Genomic DNA, 20437 nt, shown 5'->3' on the forward strand with positions numbered 1-20437 from the left:
CACAGATATGCATACACACATATAAAAATAATAAAAAGAAATCTTTAAAAAATGAAAGATCACAGGTGTGGAAGTGTTGAGGCCTCATTTCCAGGGGCCTCTCTGACTCTGGGGTCGGCTTGATCATTGTTGTCACTGCCCTGTGGTCTTCAGCATCACATCAGAGTCATGGTGGGACAAAAGCAAGGGAGCATGTGAGAGGTCTGTACCACCTCCACGTTAGATGGACTGTAATGGGCCTGATGCTAAGTCCTTTAAACATGATTGATGTCTGAGCCTTGACCAGGTAAACACAAAGCAGTATATAATCCACCTTAGATATTTTCATGCTGCTTATTGGATTGCCCAGACCATTGCTCCCACCTCCAGCTGCTGCAAAATACTGCATACATCCTGTGTGCATATATACTGAATGACTAACATGAGTGTGTATTATGTCCCTGGGGCTCTATGCTGCCTCCACTTAGTCCTCAGCCCCAGCCCACAATGTCTTAAGCATTGTATTTTATGATTACAACAGGTTGATCCAGGACAGGTCTGGTGAAATCTTTCTGGTAACATTCTGCCCAACTTTCCTATACATAGCTTTGCATCTAGGGTGTCCTTAATAATTATTAATTGATGAGGATGTCTTCTCTGAATGCTTCAAATGCATGCTCTCAGAATACGAAGGGAGTCGCAAGCGTATTTTAATTAAATACTGACAACTATAATTCCAATTGCTTGTTCTCATACTCCGGAGCTTGTATCATCCAGCTAATGGCTTGCTCATTTGGAAGACGTTAGCAGTGGGGTGCTGCCTTTTATCCAAACAGAAGATCATAATAATTAAAATCTGATATTGCTCAAAATGAACTCCTTTAAAATAATTTCTACCCCGCCAACACACACAGATGTGGGCATGTACATGCCAACATCCTTGAGAATTTACAACACCTCAGAGAAACCCTGTCCATTTCTTTCTGAAATGAAAAGTTTTCTGTTGACGTGATAAAAGACTCCTTACTAGGTTCAGGGGAAATGTGTATTTTCACTGATCAATTTCTCAGTTTCCCAGAAGAGGGGAGCCATGGAGAAATTCAGAAAACTAATGACTGCAGGAGCAAAGTCTATTTGGACTTTATTGCTCCAATCAGGGTGGAAACCACCGAATCACAGGAGAAGACAAAGGAAGATGTGTGGGGGCTGCGGGGAGGGGCTGAGCAAGATGAAGAACGACTGAGTACAAGAGAGATGGAGTCGTTAGGAAAGAGGAGCCAAAACAGCAGACACACTACACTGCATTGACTCATTGCTTCCATGTACAGACCCAGAGCCTCTGTGTCCTAGGTGCTGGAGACACAGTGAAGACTGCAGGAGAGCCTTAACCAGAGGAACAGGTTTAGGCTTTATGGGGATCATGAACCCCACAGATGTGGCAGATGTGCCACAGAATCTCACATGGGTAAATATAGATGAGAGCAGAAAAATCCTGGTACATTTTCCCTTCCCCCTAGGTACAAGGAACACAGCTTGGGTTGCCGCCTCCTCCTTCTCCTCCTCCTCTCCCCTCCCCCTTCTTATCCTATTTTTGTTGTTGTTTGTCTGTTTTGAGACAGGATCTCTCTATGTAGTCCTGTCTGTCCTAGAACTTGCTATGTAGACCAGTCTGGCCTTGAACTCACAGACCTGTCTCTGCCTCCCATCTTTTCCTGTTTTGATCACTATCTTGCTCAGTAGCCCTGGAATTCTTCGTAGTCCAGGCTGGCCTTGAATTCACAACAATTCTTTTTCCAGAGCCTCCCCTGTTTTAGGATTACAGGCAGAAACTACCATGGCTGGCCACATCTCCTGACCCTCCAGGGACCACTAAAAAATAAGTACACAAAGCTAGAATTTAGGATCTCCAGCCTTGCCAAACCAACACAAGTCCAGGGACTTTGATACTTTCCGTTCCTTTTATGTTTCTAAAACATATTGCGCAAACACCATAAAAAACCCTATATCCCAAAGTTGATGAAAAGTCTACCCCATAAGAGAACCATGGGACACAGTTAATTAACAATGTAGTAGCAACAGGGTCATGTCATTAGAAATCTTGAGAACAAACAGACTGTTAACCCTTTCCTGGCTCTTCATAAAGAATCCCCTTGTGGTGAGTCACAGGTACCTTCTCCTGATGGCTATGGTTTTCAGTGTGTTTATTATATATCAAGTGTTATTTCAAAACTTTTCATTTTTTGAGACAAAGTTTCACATTCTAGCCCAGGCTGACCTCAAACTTAAGGAGATACTCCTGCCTCAGTCTCCTAGATCTGAAAAATTTTACCTGTATATATAGTTATTAAAGCCTCTGGGTAATTTTATGAAAATCAGTTTTATTACCTGTTTTAAGACAGCAAACCAACCTTAGCACTTGGGAGGCAGGGGCAGGTAGACAGATCTCTGTGAGTTCAAGGGCAGCATGCTCTACATAGTTAGTTTAAGGCCAGCTAGGGTCATGGTGAGTTCATGTCTCAAATGAACCAACAAAACCAAAAACAAGAAACAAAATAATCAAGGTTAGGAAGAAGACATAACTCAGGTAAAATTCTACAGCTTGAGATTAAATATTTATTGTTTATGTGTATGTGGCATATGCTTGTGTGTATTGTATGTAAATGTGTATGTGTAGGGGTGTGAATCTATGAATCTGCTGATAGGCTAGTGGCCTTGGGTTAGAGGTTTGTGCCTGACTTTTTACACAGGCACTGAGGATTCAAACTCAGGTCCTCATGGCTGCACAGCAAGCACTCTTACCTATTGAGCCATCTCCCCAGCTGATGTCCTCACAAACCCCCTCCAGCCTTAAGAAAAGCTGTAATTAGCAGCCCTGTGAAGGTGAGGTTCATGCCAGGAAATGACTGTTGTAGAAACCCAAGTCACCAGACCAATTTCCCTTTACCAGGTTCTGTGAATTCCTTTAAATAGTGTTTTAAGAGTTGTTTGTCTCAGGCAAAGCAACACTGGCAACCAGACTTTTGTGCAGAATTTATGTTTTTAAAAAGTTGTTTATTTCTGTCTCTGGATCTTTTAATTATCGTGTTATACAGCTGTAATTCCTGGTGTTGCAAATGCTATGAAATAGTTGACAAAATGAAATGTAAAATTTAATTTTCTAAAAAGATTGTTTATTTTTATTTTATGTGTATAAGTGTGCACATCATGTGTGTGCCTGGTGCCATGGAGGATGGATGAGAGTGTTGGATCAATTGAAGTCAGAGTTACTGGTGGTTGTGAGCTGGGAACCAAAACTGGGTCCTCTGTAAGGGCAGCCAGTGCTCTTAACATCGGAGCCATCCCTCCAGTCCCCAGAATTTTCTTTAAAATTTTAGAACCACTGGATTAAAGTTGAGGTACTGCAATCAGTCTAAGGAGAAGCCAGGAATTCTTATGAGGTAAATGAGGAAGGAGGGTGACATACAACACTATCTGTCACTATAGCCTGGCAGAATAGAAGAGTTTTCTTACCATATGGATTGTGTTTTTACTTTTTTCCTGCTGTTAAAATCATGAAATTGGGGGATGTAACAGCAGACACTGAGGAAATCCAGAGAATCATTAGGGCATACTTCAAAAATCTGTATTCCACAACATTGGAAAATTGAAAGGCAATGGACAATTTTCTGGATAAGTACCACACACCAAAATTAAATCAAGAACAGATAAACAACTTAAATAGACCTATAACCCCTAAGGAAATAGAAACAGTCATCAAAAGTCTCCCAACAAAAAAGCCAGGGCCAGATGGTTTCAGCACAGAATTCTACCAGAACTTCAAAGAAGAGCTAATGCCAATACTTCTCAAATTGTTCCACACAATAGAAACAGAAGGAACATTGCCAAACTCTTTTTATGAGGCTACAATTACCCTGATACCCAAACCACACAAAGACACAACTAAGAGAATTATGGACGAACCTTCCTCATGAACATCAATGCAAAAATACTGAATAAAATACTGGCAAACTGAAAAATTGTCTGCCATGACCAAGCAGCCTTCATTCCAGAGATTCAGGGATCATTCAACATACAGAAATCCATCAATGTAACCCACTATATAAACAAAATGAAAGAAAAAAAGCCCCACATGATCATCTCATTGGATGCTGAAAAAGTCTTCCAAAATTTAATACCCCTTCATGATAAATATCTTGGAGAAAGCAGGGATAAAAGGAACATAACTAAACATAATAAAGGGAATATACAGCAAGCCAACAGCTAACATCAAACTAAATACAGAGAAACGCAAATCAATCCCACTGAAATCAGGAGCAAGACCAGGATGTCCATTTTCTCCATATTTATTCAATATAGTGCTCAAAAGTTCTAGCTAGAGCAACAAGACAACAAAAGGAGATCAAGAGGATTCAAATTGGAAAAGAAGTCAAACTTTCACTATTTGCTGATGATATATGATAGTATACATAAGTGACCCCAAAAATTCTATCAGGGAGCTCATATAGCTGATAAACACCTTCAGCAATGTAGCAGGATACAAGATTAACTCCAAAAACTCAGTAGCCCTTCTATATACAGATGATAAATGGGATGAGAAAGAAATCAGAGAAACATCACCCTTTATAATAGCTATAAATAACATAAAATATCTTGGGGAAAACTCTAACCTAACAAGTGAAAGACCTGTATGACAAGAACTTTAAGTCTTTGATGAAAGAAATTAAAGAAGACATCAGAAAATGGAAAGATCTCCCATGCTCTTGGATAGGTAGGATCAATATAGTAAAAATGGCAATCTTACCAAAAGCAATCTACAGATTCAATGCAATTCCCAACAAAATTATTCACAGACCTCAAAAGGACAATACTCAACTTCATATGGAAAATCAAAAAACCCATGATAGCCAAAACAATCCTGTATAATAAAGAAACCTCTGGAGGCATCACAATCCCTGACTTCAAACTCTATCATAGAGCTACAGTAATGAAAACAGCTTGGTATTGGCACAAAAACTGACAGGTGGACCAATGGAATCGAACTGAAGACACTGATATCAATTCACACATCTATGAACACCTGGTTTTTTACAAGAAGCTAAAATTATAAAATGGGAAAAAGAAAGTATCTTCAACAAATGGTGCTGGCATAACTGGATGTCGACATGTAGAAGAATGTAAATACATCTGTATCTATCACCATGGACAAAACTCAAGTACAAATGGATCAAAGACCTCAACATAAAACCAACTGCATTCCTCTTTTCTGTCTAAATAAAAAGGAAGGTTTTAATTTTAACATAGTAAAATTATATATAACAAAACAGTTATCTAGCAAGAACTATAATTAACAGCATTTTGTCCACTAACATTTGACAAAATTTAAAAAGATATTCTATCATCTATCCTATATTTGTGAGTCTAAAGTTTTATTTGTAACTTATTTTTATCATAACTAAGGAAAACCATAACCATGACTATCTGTCTTCCACTCCATCAAAGACCCCAGAAGGATATAATATTACCTAAGTAAACAGGAAGTGCATTGTAAAGCAACTACCCAAACTCTAGAAATGACAGAACTATCTGGATGCCTGGACAGTCACCCAAAGTTCTTTTGTAATGTTGGGGCATCCATCTTCAGCCTATAGGCCTAGAGTGTCTTGCAGACTTCTCATGGAATATGAAACTGTATCACCAGTATTGGCAGTTTGTCAGTCATTTTTCTCTGTGTCTGCAGAATATCTGGAAAACTCTTCCATGAAGAAGAAACAAGAAGGAACTCCACCTTGTTTTGACAAGTTCAGTAGTCACTTTCCTGTGAGTCCTGACTATCCAGTTTGGACAGCATCAAGCAGTCCAGGCAAGAGCAGCTTCTTGTCCAAATGGCTATTTCTGCCATGTTAAAGGCAAACTCCTCAAGGAGTTTCTTCGATGCCCATCTTCCTCTCTGATGTAATTGGTGTTGCCAGGAGCAGTCATGTCTCATAGTCATGAAAAACCCTAATAAACCATTTTAAATGACATCTTCTCTAGGTCTTTGAAAGGTTTTGAAGAATACCTATCCATTTGAAATATGTCTCTGGATATCTAGAAAACCTAAACTAACATAACTATAGGTTTTGACCATTATAGGTGACTATTTATAATCTGTATTTAATTATACATTACATTCTTTTGTTTTTAAAGATTTATTTATTTATTTTGTGTACAGTGTTCTGTCTGCATGTTGCCTACAGGCCAGAGGAGGGCACCAGATCTCATTACAGATGGTTGTGAGCCACCATGCCGTTGCTGGGAATTGAACTCAGGACCTTTGGAAGAACAAACAGTGCTCTTAACCACTGAGCCATCTCTCCAGGCCCTATACATTACATTCTTAAATGAGCTATATAAACACAATATCTAAACAAGAGTAGCAATATAAAATAACAAAATTGACCTTAAATTTGTATCAATAAACCAAAATCCATACCAATGCAAAATATTCTGTTCTATATCATATTCCCTTTTTTCTTTAAAAAGAGATTGACTGTGATCATTAAACATTTATAACCAACCCCGTTTAAATGAAAACAAGCATTTATAAACAATATTTTGGAATTTGAGCATAGTTCTCTCCGAGCTGCTTCCTGCTGTTTGGGGACCCTGTTAATCCCAAGGGGATCCTGAGAAAACCCAGAATGATGACCAAATCCTGGCTGTAGTAGTCTGGATCATCTCAGCTGTTTTGGATGTTGGATCACCTGGGCCACTGCTTCAGGGGGGGTCTTGCTTGATCAAACCATATTAGTCTGGAAGGAATCCACAGCTTTTCATCTTCTGTGGGAACAAAAGCAGAAAAAGTAATATGTCCTTAATCTTAAATTTTGAAGTCAAGGCATTTTCAAAATATATAGATTGGATTAATCCAGTATCATTTATAATCAAATATCTTTTAGCAGCTGATGCTCCTTCCTCAGCAATCAAACAATTCAAAGACAACACAATAACACACAATATCCAGACTCTATGTATTTTCCATCTTTATGTGGCTTTTTTAAAAACTCTGTTTCTTTTACTTTTATTTTTTTAATTTTTTTGGTTTTTTGAGACAGGGTTTCTCTGTATTTTTTGCTGTCCTGGAATTCACTCTGAAGACCAGGCTGGCCTTGAAATCATAGAGATCTGCTTGCCTCTGCCTCCGGAGTGCTGGGATTAAAGGTGTGAGCCACCACACCCAGTTACTCTATTTCTTTTTAAAGACTTTCTCTATCCTTTTTTTTCTCTCTCCCAAGCCTACATATAGTTTTAAACACACTGTATACCATTTAGAGGTTTTGTTTCTCTGAATCTGTCCTTACTGTATATCTCTATCTTTTTCTGATGACACTGAGTCTTTAATCTGCTAAGTAGCATGGGTAAGATTAAAGCAGCGGCTGGCTGCTGGCTACACCTAGTTCAGCTTTCCAAAATGCTGGTGGTATGTCTACAGCCACCTCTGGGAACTGTGCACATCACCTCAACTCTTGTCTATGCCACCATCAAGCAGCTTGTAGCTCACTGCCCATAAATCTTTTTTCTGTATGAGTAAAAGATAAATCTGCCATGCAGCATGCTCTGTCGCTTGGAGATGTGGCCTCTGTGTGCCACCATTGCTGTGTTCAAGCCCTACTGCCACAGTGTCTCTGTACCATGACCTGCATGAGACTGTGAGACTAGGAAGCCCACTGCGGCTCTGTTTCTGTGTGTTCAGAACCCTTTTTAAGCTTTTGTCAGGTTTTACGTGGAAATTCTTGCCAATCATCTGGATGCCATTTGTTGACAGAATTTTCTGTTCCACTTGGTCCCGAAGCCATTTAGTCTTAAATAAATACACGGAGGCTTATATTAATTATAAACTGTTTGGCCTATGGTTCAGGCTTCTTATTGGCTAGCTCTCTATTAATTATTAACTCATTTGTGTATCTTCAAGTTGTCTTGGCTTACCAGAAATGCCAGAGCCTCTTGCTTTCTCAGCAGCTACATGGTGGCTCTCTGGCAACTCTTCTCTACCTCTCCTCTTCTCTGCATCCTCCTAGTCTGGTATCCCCGCCTATACTTCCCGCCTGGCTACTGGCCAATCAGCAGTTATCCATCAACCAATAAGAGAAACATACTCACAGCAAGCAGAAGGACATCCCCTATCATGCACTGAACCTCATAGAAGAGAAAATGGGAAATAGGTTTGAATGCATAGGCACAGGAGACCACTTCCTAAATGTAACACAAACACTAAGAGCAACAATTAATAAATCGGACCTCCTGAAACCGAGATGCTTCTATAAGGCAAAGTACATGGTCAATAAGACAAAACAGCAGCCTACAGAATGGGTTGATCTCCAAAATATACAAAGAACTCAAGAAACTAGACATCAAAATACCAAACAGTCTAGTAAAAAATGGGGTACAGATCTAAAGAGAGAACTCTCAACAGAGGCTAAAGACACTTAAGGAAATGCTGAATATTCTTAGTCATCAGAGAAAAGCAATTCAAAATGACTCTGACATTGTTTCAAACTTACAGTCACTAAGAAAAAAATGCTAGAAAGAATCTTCATGTCAATGACTGCTGACATTCTGCCACGTTTTCTTATCTTTCTCCCTCCAAATAAACATTTCCCTTTTCATGTAGACGCAGTGGTGGTCTTTATTTTTCTATCACATGTGTTGATGTATCCCCCACTCCCACCCCCAACAAGGGTATCTTCTTCTGTAACTACAATATGATGAACAATGTCATGAAATTATCATGGGCAAAACACTGAAAACTAATTTGCAGACCTTATTCAGATTTCTTCAGCTGTGTCAATCAGATGAGCAAAAAAAGAAAGCATTGCATTTGGTTGTCACGTTCTGGAAGCAATTCATGGCCTGGAACAGCTTCTCCACCTTTAGTTCTTGTTAGCGCAATATTATTAGGCTTTAAAAAACTCTGACAGGTCAATTATTCTGTTGTAACTCTTTCAGTTTGAGGTTCGTTTTCAATCTGAATCCTTATTACATTCAGGGTTTGCATTCTGGTGGGTAGAAACAGCACAGAAGTCTCATTGTCTCCTCTTTTTAGTTCATGATTTCAGGAAGTTCGAAGTGTGTTTTGTCCCTGGTGATGCTGATCTTGACCCTCTGGGTAAGCTACTGTCTGTGAAGTCTAGCCAGTTTTCTCCACATATAAAAATGCATTACTGTTATTATTAGCACATTCTTATTATTGTGTTTCTGTAAGTGTGTGTGTATGTCAGAGGACAACTTGATGGAGTTGGTTCTTTTCTACCATGCGAGGCCTAGAGTTTGAATTCAGGTTGTCTTTATCTGCTGAGCCATATTTTATATTACTAAGTTTAAAAAAATGTTTTGATGCCGGGCGTTGGTGGCGCACGCCTTTAATCCCAGCACTCGGGAGGCAGAGGCAGGCGGATCTCTGTGAGTTCGAGGCCAGCCTGGTCTCCAGAGCGAGTGCCAGGATAGGCTCCAAAGCTACACAGAGAAACCCTGTCTCGAAAAACCAAAGGAAAAAATGTTTTGAGCTATTTTTCAAAGCTTTACAATTTTATTTATTTAAAAAAATTTTTACGTGTCAGGTTTGCCTGCATCGTGGTGTGTTGGGTGCCCAAGGAGATCAGAACTCCAGGAACTAGGTAGGGTTACAGACAGCAGTGAGCCACTGAGTGGGTGCTGGGAACCAAACCCAGGTCCTTTGCAAGAGCAACAAGTGCCCTTAGCTGCCGAGCCACCTCTCCAGCCCCTGAGATACTTTCTTGTCTTACAAGTCTAGTCTGTGGCATTCAGTCCGTTTACAGTGCCGTATAACCATTTGCATCGCTATACAAGCATCCCCATCCTCCATCCACAGAGACTTTTCCAAGTCCATTTTCTTCAATGTTCCTGAGACAGCAGGCCAAAGCCTCCCTCCCTGTTGCTTCCCTGTACTGTCTTACTGTTCCTGGGACTGGAAGACTGAATCCAGAGCCTCACATATATCAGACAAGCACTCTACCACTGAGCTATATCCCTGGCTACTACTGGTTCTTTTGTTGTTCCTAGATATCCCAGAAGTGCTCCTCTCCCTTACTGACACAAAGATAAAACAAAGGCCAGCATTATGGGCATCTTCCTACTCATCTTCTCAATGCCAAACTCTGTATACTTGGCACATCTCAGGACAGAACCTGCCCATAGCACACAGGACAGAAAAATAAGTATGATGCCTTAAACTGCTGTGCCAGATTTGGATAATATTTTGTTTACATCCCAAATTGTCTCTTCTTCTTACAATGTGTATCTATGCTAGGTACCTTTTCTTTAGGTGTGTGGATATCACTGGAAACCAACACCTGGAGCTCCAATTTTTCTTCCTTCCTTCCTTCCTTCCTTCCTTCCTTCCTTCCTTCCTTCCTTCCTTCCTTCCTTCCTTCCTTCCTTCTTCCTTTTTTTGAGACAGGGTTTCTCTTTGTAGCTTTGGAGCCTATCCTGGCACTCGCTCTGGAGACCATGCTGGCCTCAAACTCACAGTGATCCGCCTGCCTCTGCCTCCCGAGTGCTGGGATTAAAGGCGCGCACCACCAACGCCCGGCTTAATTTTTCTTTTTCTCTATGTGACTTTTGACTGCTTCAATATTTCATGGAAACAGAACCTTAGGATATTTGTGTTTTGTGACACTTTTGCTTCATATAGCTCATTGTTCTGGCTTCACCCGTGAAATTATCACTGGCAAAATGTGTTCTTTTTTCCATATTATTTTATGTGTACAAGCATTTTGCTTGCATATATGTTACAGCACCACATGTGTGCTGTGACCTTGAAAGCCAGAGTTTCACTGTGTAACAACAGTCTTAGCTGTCCTGGAATTCACTTCATAGACCAGGCTGGCCTTGAACTCACAGAGATCCGCCTGCATCTGCCTCCCAAGAGCTCGGATTAAAGGCGTGCGCTACCACCACCTGGCTGAAATTCTGTATTTCTTTGTCATTCACCATCAAGCAAAAGGTGAGGGTAACCTGACTTCTCCACAAGGAGATCACACTTAGCAGCCTCGAGAGCCCGGCACGTCTCAAACTACACATCCCAGAAGCCTCCCTGGACAACGTCATCAGAAAGTGCCGCGCAGCACCCAGGCTCCCGAAAGCCGGCTGTGGCGGCTGCAACATGGCGGATGTGCTGAGCGTCGGGGTGAACCTGGAGGCCTTCTCACAAGCCATCAGTGCCATCCAGGCGTTGCGCTCCAGCGTGAGTAGGGTGTTCGACTGCCTTAAGGATGGCATGCGCAACAAGGAGACGCTGGAGGGCCGCGAGAAGGCCTTCATCGCGCACTTCCAGGACAACTTGCATTCGGTCAACCGGGACCTCAAGTAGGTACTGGCTGAAGGAATCCGGGTCGAAGACTCTTGGCACCTAACCCGCCGGGATCCCACGCCAGTTTTCCCAATCACGGGCCGCTCTTCCTTGTCCTCAGTCTGTTGTCTCTTTTGTTCGTCCCTAGCTTCCAGCAGCCCCACAGGGACGCCTTGTCCCCCCCGTCCCATTACCTAGTATTCGTTCTCTTGGCTATTTGGTCCTGGTTGCTTTTGCGATCCTCTGTCCCCGCTGTGGCGTCCTTATTCTGAGGAGGAAACAAGCTCTTTTCAGGAACTTCCACCTCACTGATCTTACCAGGTTTCTTACCTGTCAGTCCTTGGGCACCATCACATCTGGCCAGACTACCCATTAACGCTGTCCCTGGCTCGATCTGACGAGCTCCAATTCCCGTCCTCACCACACTCTCAAACACTACCTCCGTTACCTTTTGCCTCTTTCCATTTTTCCTCAGCATTGCACTTCACCGTCATTCCATTTGTTCACAGAGACCTAATTTCACATCTGTTAACTAGGCTAATTACTCATCCCTGTATTTTTTTGGGGGGGGGGCACAGTTTCAGAGGACTTAAGTCTTCTACAATGGGAAAGGTATGAAGGAGCAGCTTAGCCCCTAATAATTCTTAATTTGTGGTCCTGGCATTACATATTTACTTTAGTTCTTACAAGACTCTTCTTTCTTTCTTTTCTTTTCTTTTCTTTTCTTTCTTTTTTCTTTCTTTTTTTTTTTTTTTACTTTTTATTACTTTCATTAATGTGCTATGAATTAACTGAGCCAGTTGATGGTGGTGCACACCTTTAATCCCAGCACTCAGGAGGCAGAGGCAGGCAGATCTCTGAGTTTGATGCCAGCCTGGTCTACAGAGAGACAGTTCCCTGACAGCCAGGGATACATAGAGAAAAGAATTAACAGAGAGGACATTTGTCAGATGCCTGGTCCATAGTAGGCATCCCCCTCCCCCCAAGACAGGATTCCTTTGTATATCCTTGAACTGGATTTGTAGACCAAGGTGTCCTCGAATTTATAGAGATCCACCTGCCTTCACCTGCTGTATTCTGGGATTAAAGGTGTGAGCCACCATACCCAGCTTATTAGGTACTTCTTGTTTGCCTGAATTTGTATTCTCTTCTTGTCTTAGGATTTAAGGACTTTGGCCTTTTACTTCTGAAATTGAGCTAGTCACTTAGAATTTCTGGATAGACCGGGGTTCCTTTCTCCCATCTCTTGTACCTCCACAGTGCCTAGTTCCAACCCAGGGCCTTGCATGTGTCAGGCAAGTTCTTCAATACTCAGCTAACCTCCAGGATTCCCCACATCCCCCATTTTGGTCTGGTAGGATGGAGGAACAAATGGTAGTGAAATAATTGTAAGAGTAAGGTAAACTGGAGAGGATGGAGTAGAGAGGATGGAGTTGACTCCATCCTCAGAAAAAGCCACCCTGAGAAATTTCTGCATGGAACAAGGCTGATTCAGCTTCAGCCAAGGAACCATGAACAGTTCCAAGGAGCACCTAAACTGTACCCACCCCGGTCAAAGTGACCCCATCAGCATGGCCAGGCAATGACTAATTTTGGTAAATAACATCTTCTTGTCACAACTGTCCTTGTGGGTAACCGTTAGTAACAATTTTGAAGTTCCCCTAGCCCCCATGTCAGTGAATCCAAAGGTCACCTACTCTTCCCTACTCTGAACAACCAAGGCATGTACCACCCTGCTTGTGGTTTTTTCTTTTAAAAACCCATTATAATTGAGGCAGGCACCCTTTTCCTGCAGCTGCTGTGCCAGTTTACTGGACTTGTAACTGTAATAAACCTTGTGCATTTGTATCAGTGAGTCGGCTCCTTGTTTTTTTTTTTTTTTTTGGGTGTATCACGAACTTGGCATGACAATAATGGGTACCTTTCCTCCCCTATAGTCCATATCCCTCCTTAAATTACACATATACACATTTTTGATTGCATTGCCAGCAACAGGTAATACTTGCCCCACTCACCCACCACCACCATCACACACCTCCATTCAAATTTTCCCCCTCTGGTTTTCTAATGGCATGTTACAGCCCTTTTTTGCTTAAGAAACTTAGCAATATTGACATTACTTTGACTTATTAAATGTATAGTAGTGCCAGAGAGATAGTGGTTGAAGTTTCTAGATTGGATGCAGCCCGGAAGTGGTTCACAGTTTTGTTGGCAGCTGGGACAGGCTCCTCAGAATCCACTTCTGGAGTGTGTGGATTCATTTTTGGCTCCCTTTTTCAAGCTTCTCCTTAGTCTCCCTGCTAGACTGAAGTGTGTTTGTTTGGTACAGCTCCTTGATGGTGTCTTCCCATTCCATTTGCTTATTTTATCTCTTCTTTGTTTTCCTAAAGCTTTGCCATCTGTGAAGCACAAATCTATCCCAATGTGAAATGATAAATAATCATGATTTATTCAGGTACTTGCTGCTCTGCCAAATGGAGTGATGTGCACGTGGGTCCGAAAGTCCTGAGTGAGAGGCAGTGTTATACCACACTGCAAGAAGTCCTTCTCCCTGCTGTGGATGGATCTGAGTTGTTAAATCCTAATTTCTGGGAAACTTACTGCTTCTCTGTGTCCTTAGCTTTATTTTCCCTCTGGAATGGCATGAGACAGCTATGTTTTGTTTTGTTTTGTTTTGTTTGTCTCACTGTGTGGCCCTGATGGGCCTGGAACTCCCTATGTAGACCAGGCAGGCCTCAAATTCTCAGGGATCCGCCTGTCTCTGCCTCCCCAGTGCTGGGATTAAAGACATGCACCACCATGCCTGGTTTTGACAGGTATGTTTGAAATGAAAACTCTCAGGCATTCTCTTGTTAGCCCCTAGTCTTTTTCCAGAAAAGAGATTTCTGATGGCATCTAGCCTTGAACAGTGTGCTTGGCTTTCTGGAGTAAGGTGGATTCAGGTTTATGTAGTGTCTCTCTTTACTTTTAGTGAGCTGGAACGTCTGAGCAACTTGGTAGGCAAGCCATCTGAGAACCACCCTCTTCACAACAGTGGGCTGTTAAGCCTGGATCCTGTGCAGGACAAAACGCCACTCTACAGCCAACTTCTGCAAGCATACAAATGGTCCAACAAGGTAAGGGGGTGCTGTAGATGGAGCTGATAGAGCAAAACCCAGTATTTCTCCCAGAAAAGCAGAGCTTAAGAGCAGGCTCTCTTTTGTATCTCGGAATCTGCATGGGGTGTAGAGTTGAAATTTTAGGGTTTCCTGTAAGTGATATTTCATCCCTTTGAAGCCTTTGGAGTTGATAATGATGCACAAGTAATTACATTTGAAAGGGAATCCTAGATCAGATGTTTTTAGCCTGGGGATTGGGTGTAAAGCAGATGATAGAACCCTGGATGGTACATGCACAGTGTGTTGTGGTATGTTATATGTAGTGTGCTGTAGTATTTACATATGGCATGTTGTGGTAGTACATGAAATGTGCTGTGGTGTGTTGCATACAGTGTGCTGTGTTGTGTGCAGTTTTGCCTGAGGAAGATGCATCTGTCCTAGCTTTCCTCAGTTTATCAGGAGGTCCTGACAGTTACAAGTTTAAAGACTGGTAATGGGAAGGCTTAGCTACTCATTTTTTTTTGTTTTGTTTTTTTAAGTTTATGGACTTGCATGGTTTCTCTGTCATGGTGGAAGAATATCTAGAGAGTGCTATGGATTAGATTATGCTCCACTTTCTCCTACACCCATCTTAACATGTGCTACAGAGTGTGACTTTTGTGATGTCATCAAGTAGGCAGGTCCATGGCCTGGCTGTCAGGAAAGCTGGAAGAGGAGAACTGAGCAATAGTCTAAAATAGCAGGAACCCCTGGGCTCACAAAGCTGGAAGCAGTTTGCTTGTCTGCTGTGTGTTGAATGTTTTCCTGCTGATGGCACATACATTAGGGACAAGTTTAGAAGTCCTTCTCAGTATGCTCGGATAGCACCTGAGACCTATTGATTGTGAACGGTTGTACTCCTCCAGGTCCACCCTTCACCCTTTCCCTCCTGTCGTCTCCCTCTTGGGTCTTGGTGATAGATGAGTCTTGATAATTTTTCTGCTGTGTGATTTTCTTTTCCTTAGAATTTCTCTGGTGGGCTTATTTTAGTATTTGGTTTGAAGTGAGTTGGAGATTCAGAAAGATGATTGTCACTGGGGTCTAAAAGAACTTGGACTCTGAGTATAATGATTTGTTTTTTAAGACCTTTCTCCCAAATTCTGTGGTGCCAGGTGTAGAAACCCACGCTGCAGTTGGAGGAAACTTCAGCGTGTCAAAAATGATCCATATAAAATAGTCAGGGAACTCCCTAGCTTGAAGCTGAGCTTATGAGGGTCAACATGTGCGTGGCTGTGTCACTCAGGTGCTTCTCAGGCTGGCTTGCTTTTGTTGCCCTCAGACTTTCCTGTTGGAGAGAGGATGGCCTAGCAGTTGCAGATTTCTGCATCTTGATGTGTAGAGAGCTCCCAATGACTGTGCCAGGCCCTGTGTGATAGGCGTTCTTGGAAAAGGTTAACTGGATCAATGGGTGAAAATCTGAGCTTGGCTCATTGGAGTGATTCTTCTTGGTACTGGAGAGGGCCATTTCCTAAAAGGAGAGTGTATTAGTCTGCTTTTGCTACTGTAATGAAGTACCTGAGGTAGACTAGCTTTATAAAGAACAGAGGTTTAGTTAGGCCTTGGTTTTGGAGATGCCAGGTCAAGGTGCTGCATTGGCTTGATTCTGGTGAGGACTTACTTCATGGTAGAGTAGGTGGGACAGATCTCATTGTCAGACAGGAGGTCAGAGAGGCTAGTGTCTCCCATTCACTTCTGAGGACATGTCCCCAGTCGACCTAAGGCCCTCTTAGTAGGTTCCCCTCTTAATGGATCATCATCATGCTGAGGATAAACCCTCTCACCAATGAAGCTTGGTGGGAGGTAACAACACCCACTTAAACATACCCACCCAGAGTAGAAGGCACCAGGCAGGAACAGTGGCAGTTGTTGGGGCCAGAGCCCCTGCTTTCTAGACTGCCCCATGGAAGCTTCCTGGTTTTCCTGGGGTGTGCCTGGGATCTGAACACGAGTTTAGGTGGAAGCTGGTCAGCAGATGCATGACTGGTCTCCCAGAAAATCCTGTTTGGATGAAGATGTATTGTTCCTGTGTCACATGGGCGATGAGCCCAGGTGATGAGAGCTTTTCAGTAGGACGATTTGGGCTGGTCTTACATTGAACTGATGGCAATTTATGTTTGAACAACGCTACTTTCATAACTTAAAGAATCAGATTGTTTGGCTGTGGAATCAAGTTCTGGCCCTTGCCTTTGTCCCAGGGAGGGGGAAAATAAATATTATATGTGTTTGGAACTGTTGCCTCAAGATGTTACAGGTTAAAATAGTTTTGGAAGCTTGTCCTAGACTAACTCCTATAGCCAGTGTTGGGGAGCTTTGGAGGTTTTAGGCATGGCCCTGACATGTGGTGATATGCTTATAAAGCCACAGTGTATTCTTACTAGTCCCCTGTGTCACCAGCAAAAGTGTTAGAGCCAAGCAAGCTGAAGCCCTAGGAACTGACCTTGTCGTAGCTCCTATCTGGACTACAGTTTGAGTTCGGTTGTTTTATTTTTGTTTTCTTAAAATTTGGTAAAGTTTTCAACTTAGAAAACATTTCTCCCCTTTGGCCACATCTGACAAATTCATGTGATATATATATATTATTCTACTCACTTAGTGAATATGAATCTCCATGGTTTATCAAAAGGCAGGGAAGACAAATATATAGTATGTGGGTGGGTCTTTGAACTTTTGCTCCTTCCAAGGCAGACATTACTAATCAACTGTTGCATTCTTTCCTGCTCAGGCTGTTTGTGGATTGACTCTAAACTGTACAAATGTTCTATGGCTAGGCTGCAAGGGACTTGACTTCTGTAGCAGGACATGACATCTATTTTGGCTGTTACTTATTTTTTCCACACCTTACTTAGGGAAAGACTTAGGATAATGAGATCCATAAAACTTGAAAGAGAAGAAGAAAGCCAGGGTGAGGATGCTTTATGTATATTTCTCCAATAAACTTAAGAAATAGCCTTAAGAAAAAACAAAACAATATTCTCATTTCCAGCTGTTGACATGTAAGAGGCCAATCACAATTATGTGTTTTTCTTGCTTCTATAAATGAAAAGAGACTTTAATTGCTAAAGCATTCACCATTCATCATTTTATTCAAGGAATTTAAAGCAGTTCATGCAATAATGTGTGAAGGGGAGTTGGGTATCTTGCCCATGTCAGCTTTCTGTGTTATGACTGAGCATAGAAGGACATGAGAAAAGGCTTTGACACTACACATTATGTGGTGGACTTTATGTGCTCTTGGCCATAGAAAGGTCTCATGCATGTCTAATGACTACTCATTTTCTTTGCGGTGAGTTTTCCTAATTTTTGTAAAGTTAGTTGGAGTATTAATTACATGGTAGTTGGCATAATTGTTAGAATTACACATTCAAAGATTAATCTAATTTACTGAAATGGTGTCAAATTGCTGTGAGCAGCACTTTTCCCATGCTGATTCGGGGAAAGAGCTGAGCTTCTGACTCTGATGCACCTATAGATAATTGTTCTGCAGAAGGGTGACAAGCTCTCTCCACTTGGGCAGAAAATAATTGGCATCAGCACTGTCCTTGCTGTAAAGTAGTCAATGTAGACTTTGTCACTTGTTATGCTCAGACATGAGAGACTCAACTTGTCCAGAAAGTCCCTTTCTGAGGATCCCAGCCTCCTGTCATTAGGCTTTTAATTTCAGGCATTGATGATTTCTACTTGTTTGTGGCAGAAGGCTGCTTTGTGTAAAGTCCTCTGTGGTCCCAGTAGGAGTTTGATCCCAGGAACGCCTGTGCCTTAAGTTAGGGGGGTCACAGATGCTCAAGTCCCTCACGTAAATTGATGCTGTGTTTGCATTTAACTACATTCATCACCTTCTCCTTTTTTCTGTGCTTTTAGAATTCTTGCTGTGTTGCCCAGGCATCTGTCAAGTGATCCTTCTCTCTCAGCTTTCTGAGTAGCTGGGATGGAAGCATGTGCTATTATGCCCACCTTCTCCCCTGTGCATAACACCGTCACTGGGTGACATAATATCCAATACAGTGCATTTGCTATACGGATGGCTGCCTCACTGTCTTGCCCAGGTGATAATGACAAGGAAGAGTCTGTAGATGTTCAGTATGAGAGTGGTATTTTTCATTAGGAGTTGGTTGAGTCTACAGATTCCAAGACAAGACCTAGGGGAGGCGCACAGTATCTGTAGGGTCTCATGGGGCCCAGGCTGGCCTTCAGTTCAGGATGCCTTGAATGTGTGATCCTCCTGGTTTCACCTCTTTGCAAGTGTGCTTTCTGATTTTGCATTCTGGGACTGGCAGGTCTGGGGTTGTTTTATGGTGCAACACTAAGCCTTTCCTGTGGGAACCCTGTCTTGTTTTGAGGGTGAACTGTAAATACCAGAGGGGAGATACCACATCCATCTTGTTCTTTGCTGGGTCTCCCCCGAACCGTGCAAGGAGTCTGGTAGACAAGCAGAATAAACATGCAATACAAATTCACCTATGGAAGGGGCTGGAGATGCAGCTTATTAGGGAGTGCTTGCTTAGCATAGCATATGGAAAACAAACAAACCACCTCTGAAGGAATGAAAGAATAAACGAAAGTCTTTTGTGCTGAATTTAAATTGAGGACCCCTTTGTGGCTTGCTTGTGTTTTTGATGAAGTGTGATAGGGTATCTTCATTTTTAGCCACTCCTGAGAAGTTCAGTTGCACTGTTAGTAGAAGAGAGAACATTCCTGGGCCTTTGAGGGCCTGGACTGACTTTCAGGAAGGTAATTTGGGAGGGTCAGCCAGAGGACAGTTGTTAGGTGATGGTAAGATCTTTGAGGCTGAGCTTAGCCATTTCATCTGTGAGTGTTGTCATCCAGGATGCCTTTCTTGGTGGACCAGGCCCACAGCCAGTGCTTAGGAGGGGTCACAGTTTGGTGGAAGATCCTTGGGGCAGACCGAGTCAGGCTAATTTGAGCTGTTGAACCTAATGCAGGTTCTCTGTGGCAGCTGTCACTTTTCCAACAGTGCAGAAGCTATCTGGGAAGAACAGGGCCAACTCCACCAGCCTCCCGGGGTTACCCACTTTGTGAATTTTCAATGATTTTGTGTGTGTGTGTGTGTGTGTGTGTGTGTGTGTGTGTGTGTGTGTGTGTGTGTGTATGCAGGTGCTCATGGAAGCCAGAGGCTGACACTGGGGTCTTCTTCAGTTGCTCTCCCCATTGATAGAACACTGACCAGAAGCAGCTTAGGGCAGGAAAGGCTTTCCTCTGCTTAGCACTCCAGTCACTACTATCACAGGAAAGTTGACGCAGGAACTTGAAGGCTGACCTGCTTACTGTTTCTGACCAAGGAACTCACTTCACAGCCAACAAGGTACAGCAGGAACCATGGAGAATGTTGCTTCCTGGTTGGCTGTCAGCCTGGCTTATACTTCAGCTAAGTATAAGTATAAGTATAATTGAATAACTTCCTTATTCAATTCAGGATTACCTAGCTAGGGATTGTACCACCCACAGATGACTGGGCCTTCTTATGTGGGGGTTCCCTGCAAGCATCAAGGCTAGCAGGGAAATGAACCATGAGAGTCAAGAAGGGAAACTTAGTTGGTGCTGGTTCAAACTTCTAAAGAGTCTGACACCAGGTGGTTTATTGTAAGCATATTTAAACAGTACAATTTTGGAAAAAGTCTTCCTGATGTAATACAATCCCCAATGCACAAGGAGGCATACTTACATCTAAACTCAACACAAAGTACATGTGACTATGAAGATGGATTCTATAGCTTAAGGGCCTAGGATCTGGTGTGGTCTTTATAGTATAGAGGTCAGAAGGCTATAAAGTACATGTGATAAACAAAGCTAAAAATAAAAGTCTAGGGAGGGAGAATCTGGGATAAACATTCTGGGGGTATGCTTCTGGTCTGGTCTACAGAGAGCAAAGGTTATCAGGTCATAGCACTATCCACTCTCGGCCTTTGAGGAGGCAACCCTGGGTGATTAACATTCCTGGTTTCCATGGTAATCTGTG

At 42.3% G+C, this 20437-nt stretch overlaps 1 protein-coding gene across 2 annotated transcripts in view; it reads left to right on the forward strand.

The window, feature by feature from the left end:
- Window positions 1–11101: 11101 nt before the first annotated feature.
- The window catches only part of Med27 (mediator complex subunit 27), a 175779-nt gene continuing 166443 nt past the window's right edge, over window positions 11102–20437 (forward strand). Inside the window, exons 1-2 of one of the 2 annotated variants that reach the window (XM_027423096.2) lie at window positions 11102–11343; window positions 14298–14442. In XM_027423096.2, the coding sequence (XP_027278897.1) occupies window positions 11141–11343; window positions 14298–14442 (348 nt within the window). In that variant the 5' untranslated portion in view covers window positions 11102–11140. Of the gene's footprint in view, window positions 11348–14297; window positions 14443–20437 lie in introns of both variants that reach the window. The other variant, XM_027423097.2, reaches the window with a different exon arrangement.

The sequence above is a fragment of the Cricetulus griseus genome, chromosome 6 (assembly GCF_003668045.3).
Source record: "Cricetulus griseus strain 17A/GY chromosome 6, alternate assembly CriGri-PICRH-1.0, whole genome shotgun sequence".
Classification (NCBI taxonomy): Eukaryota; Metazoa; Chordata; class Mammalia; order Rodentia; family Cricetidae; genus Cricetulus; species Cricetulus griseus.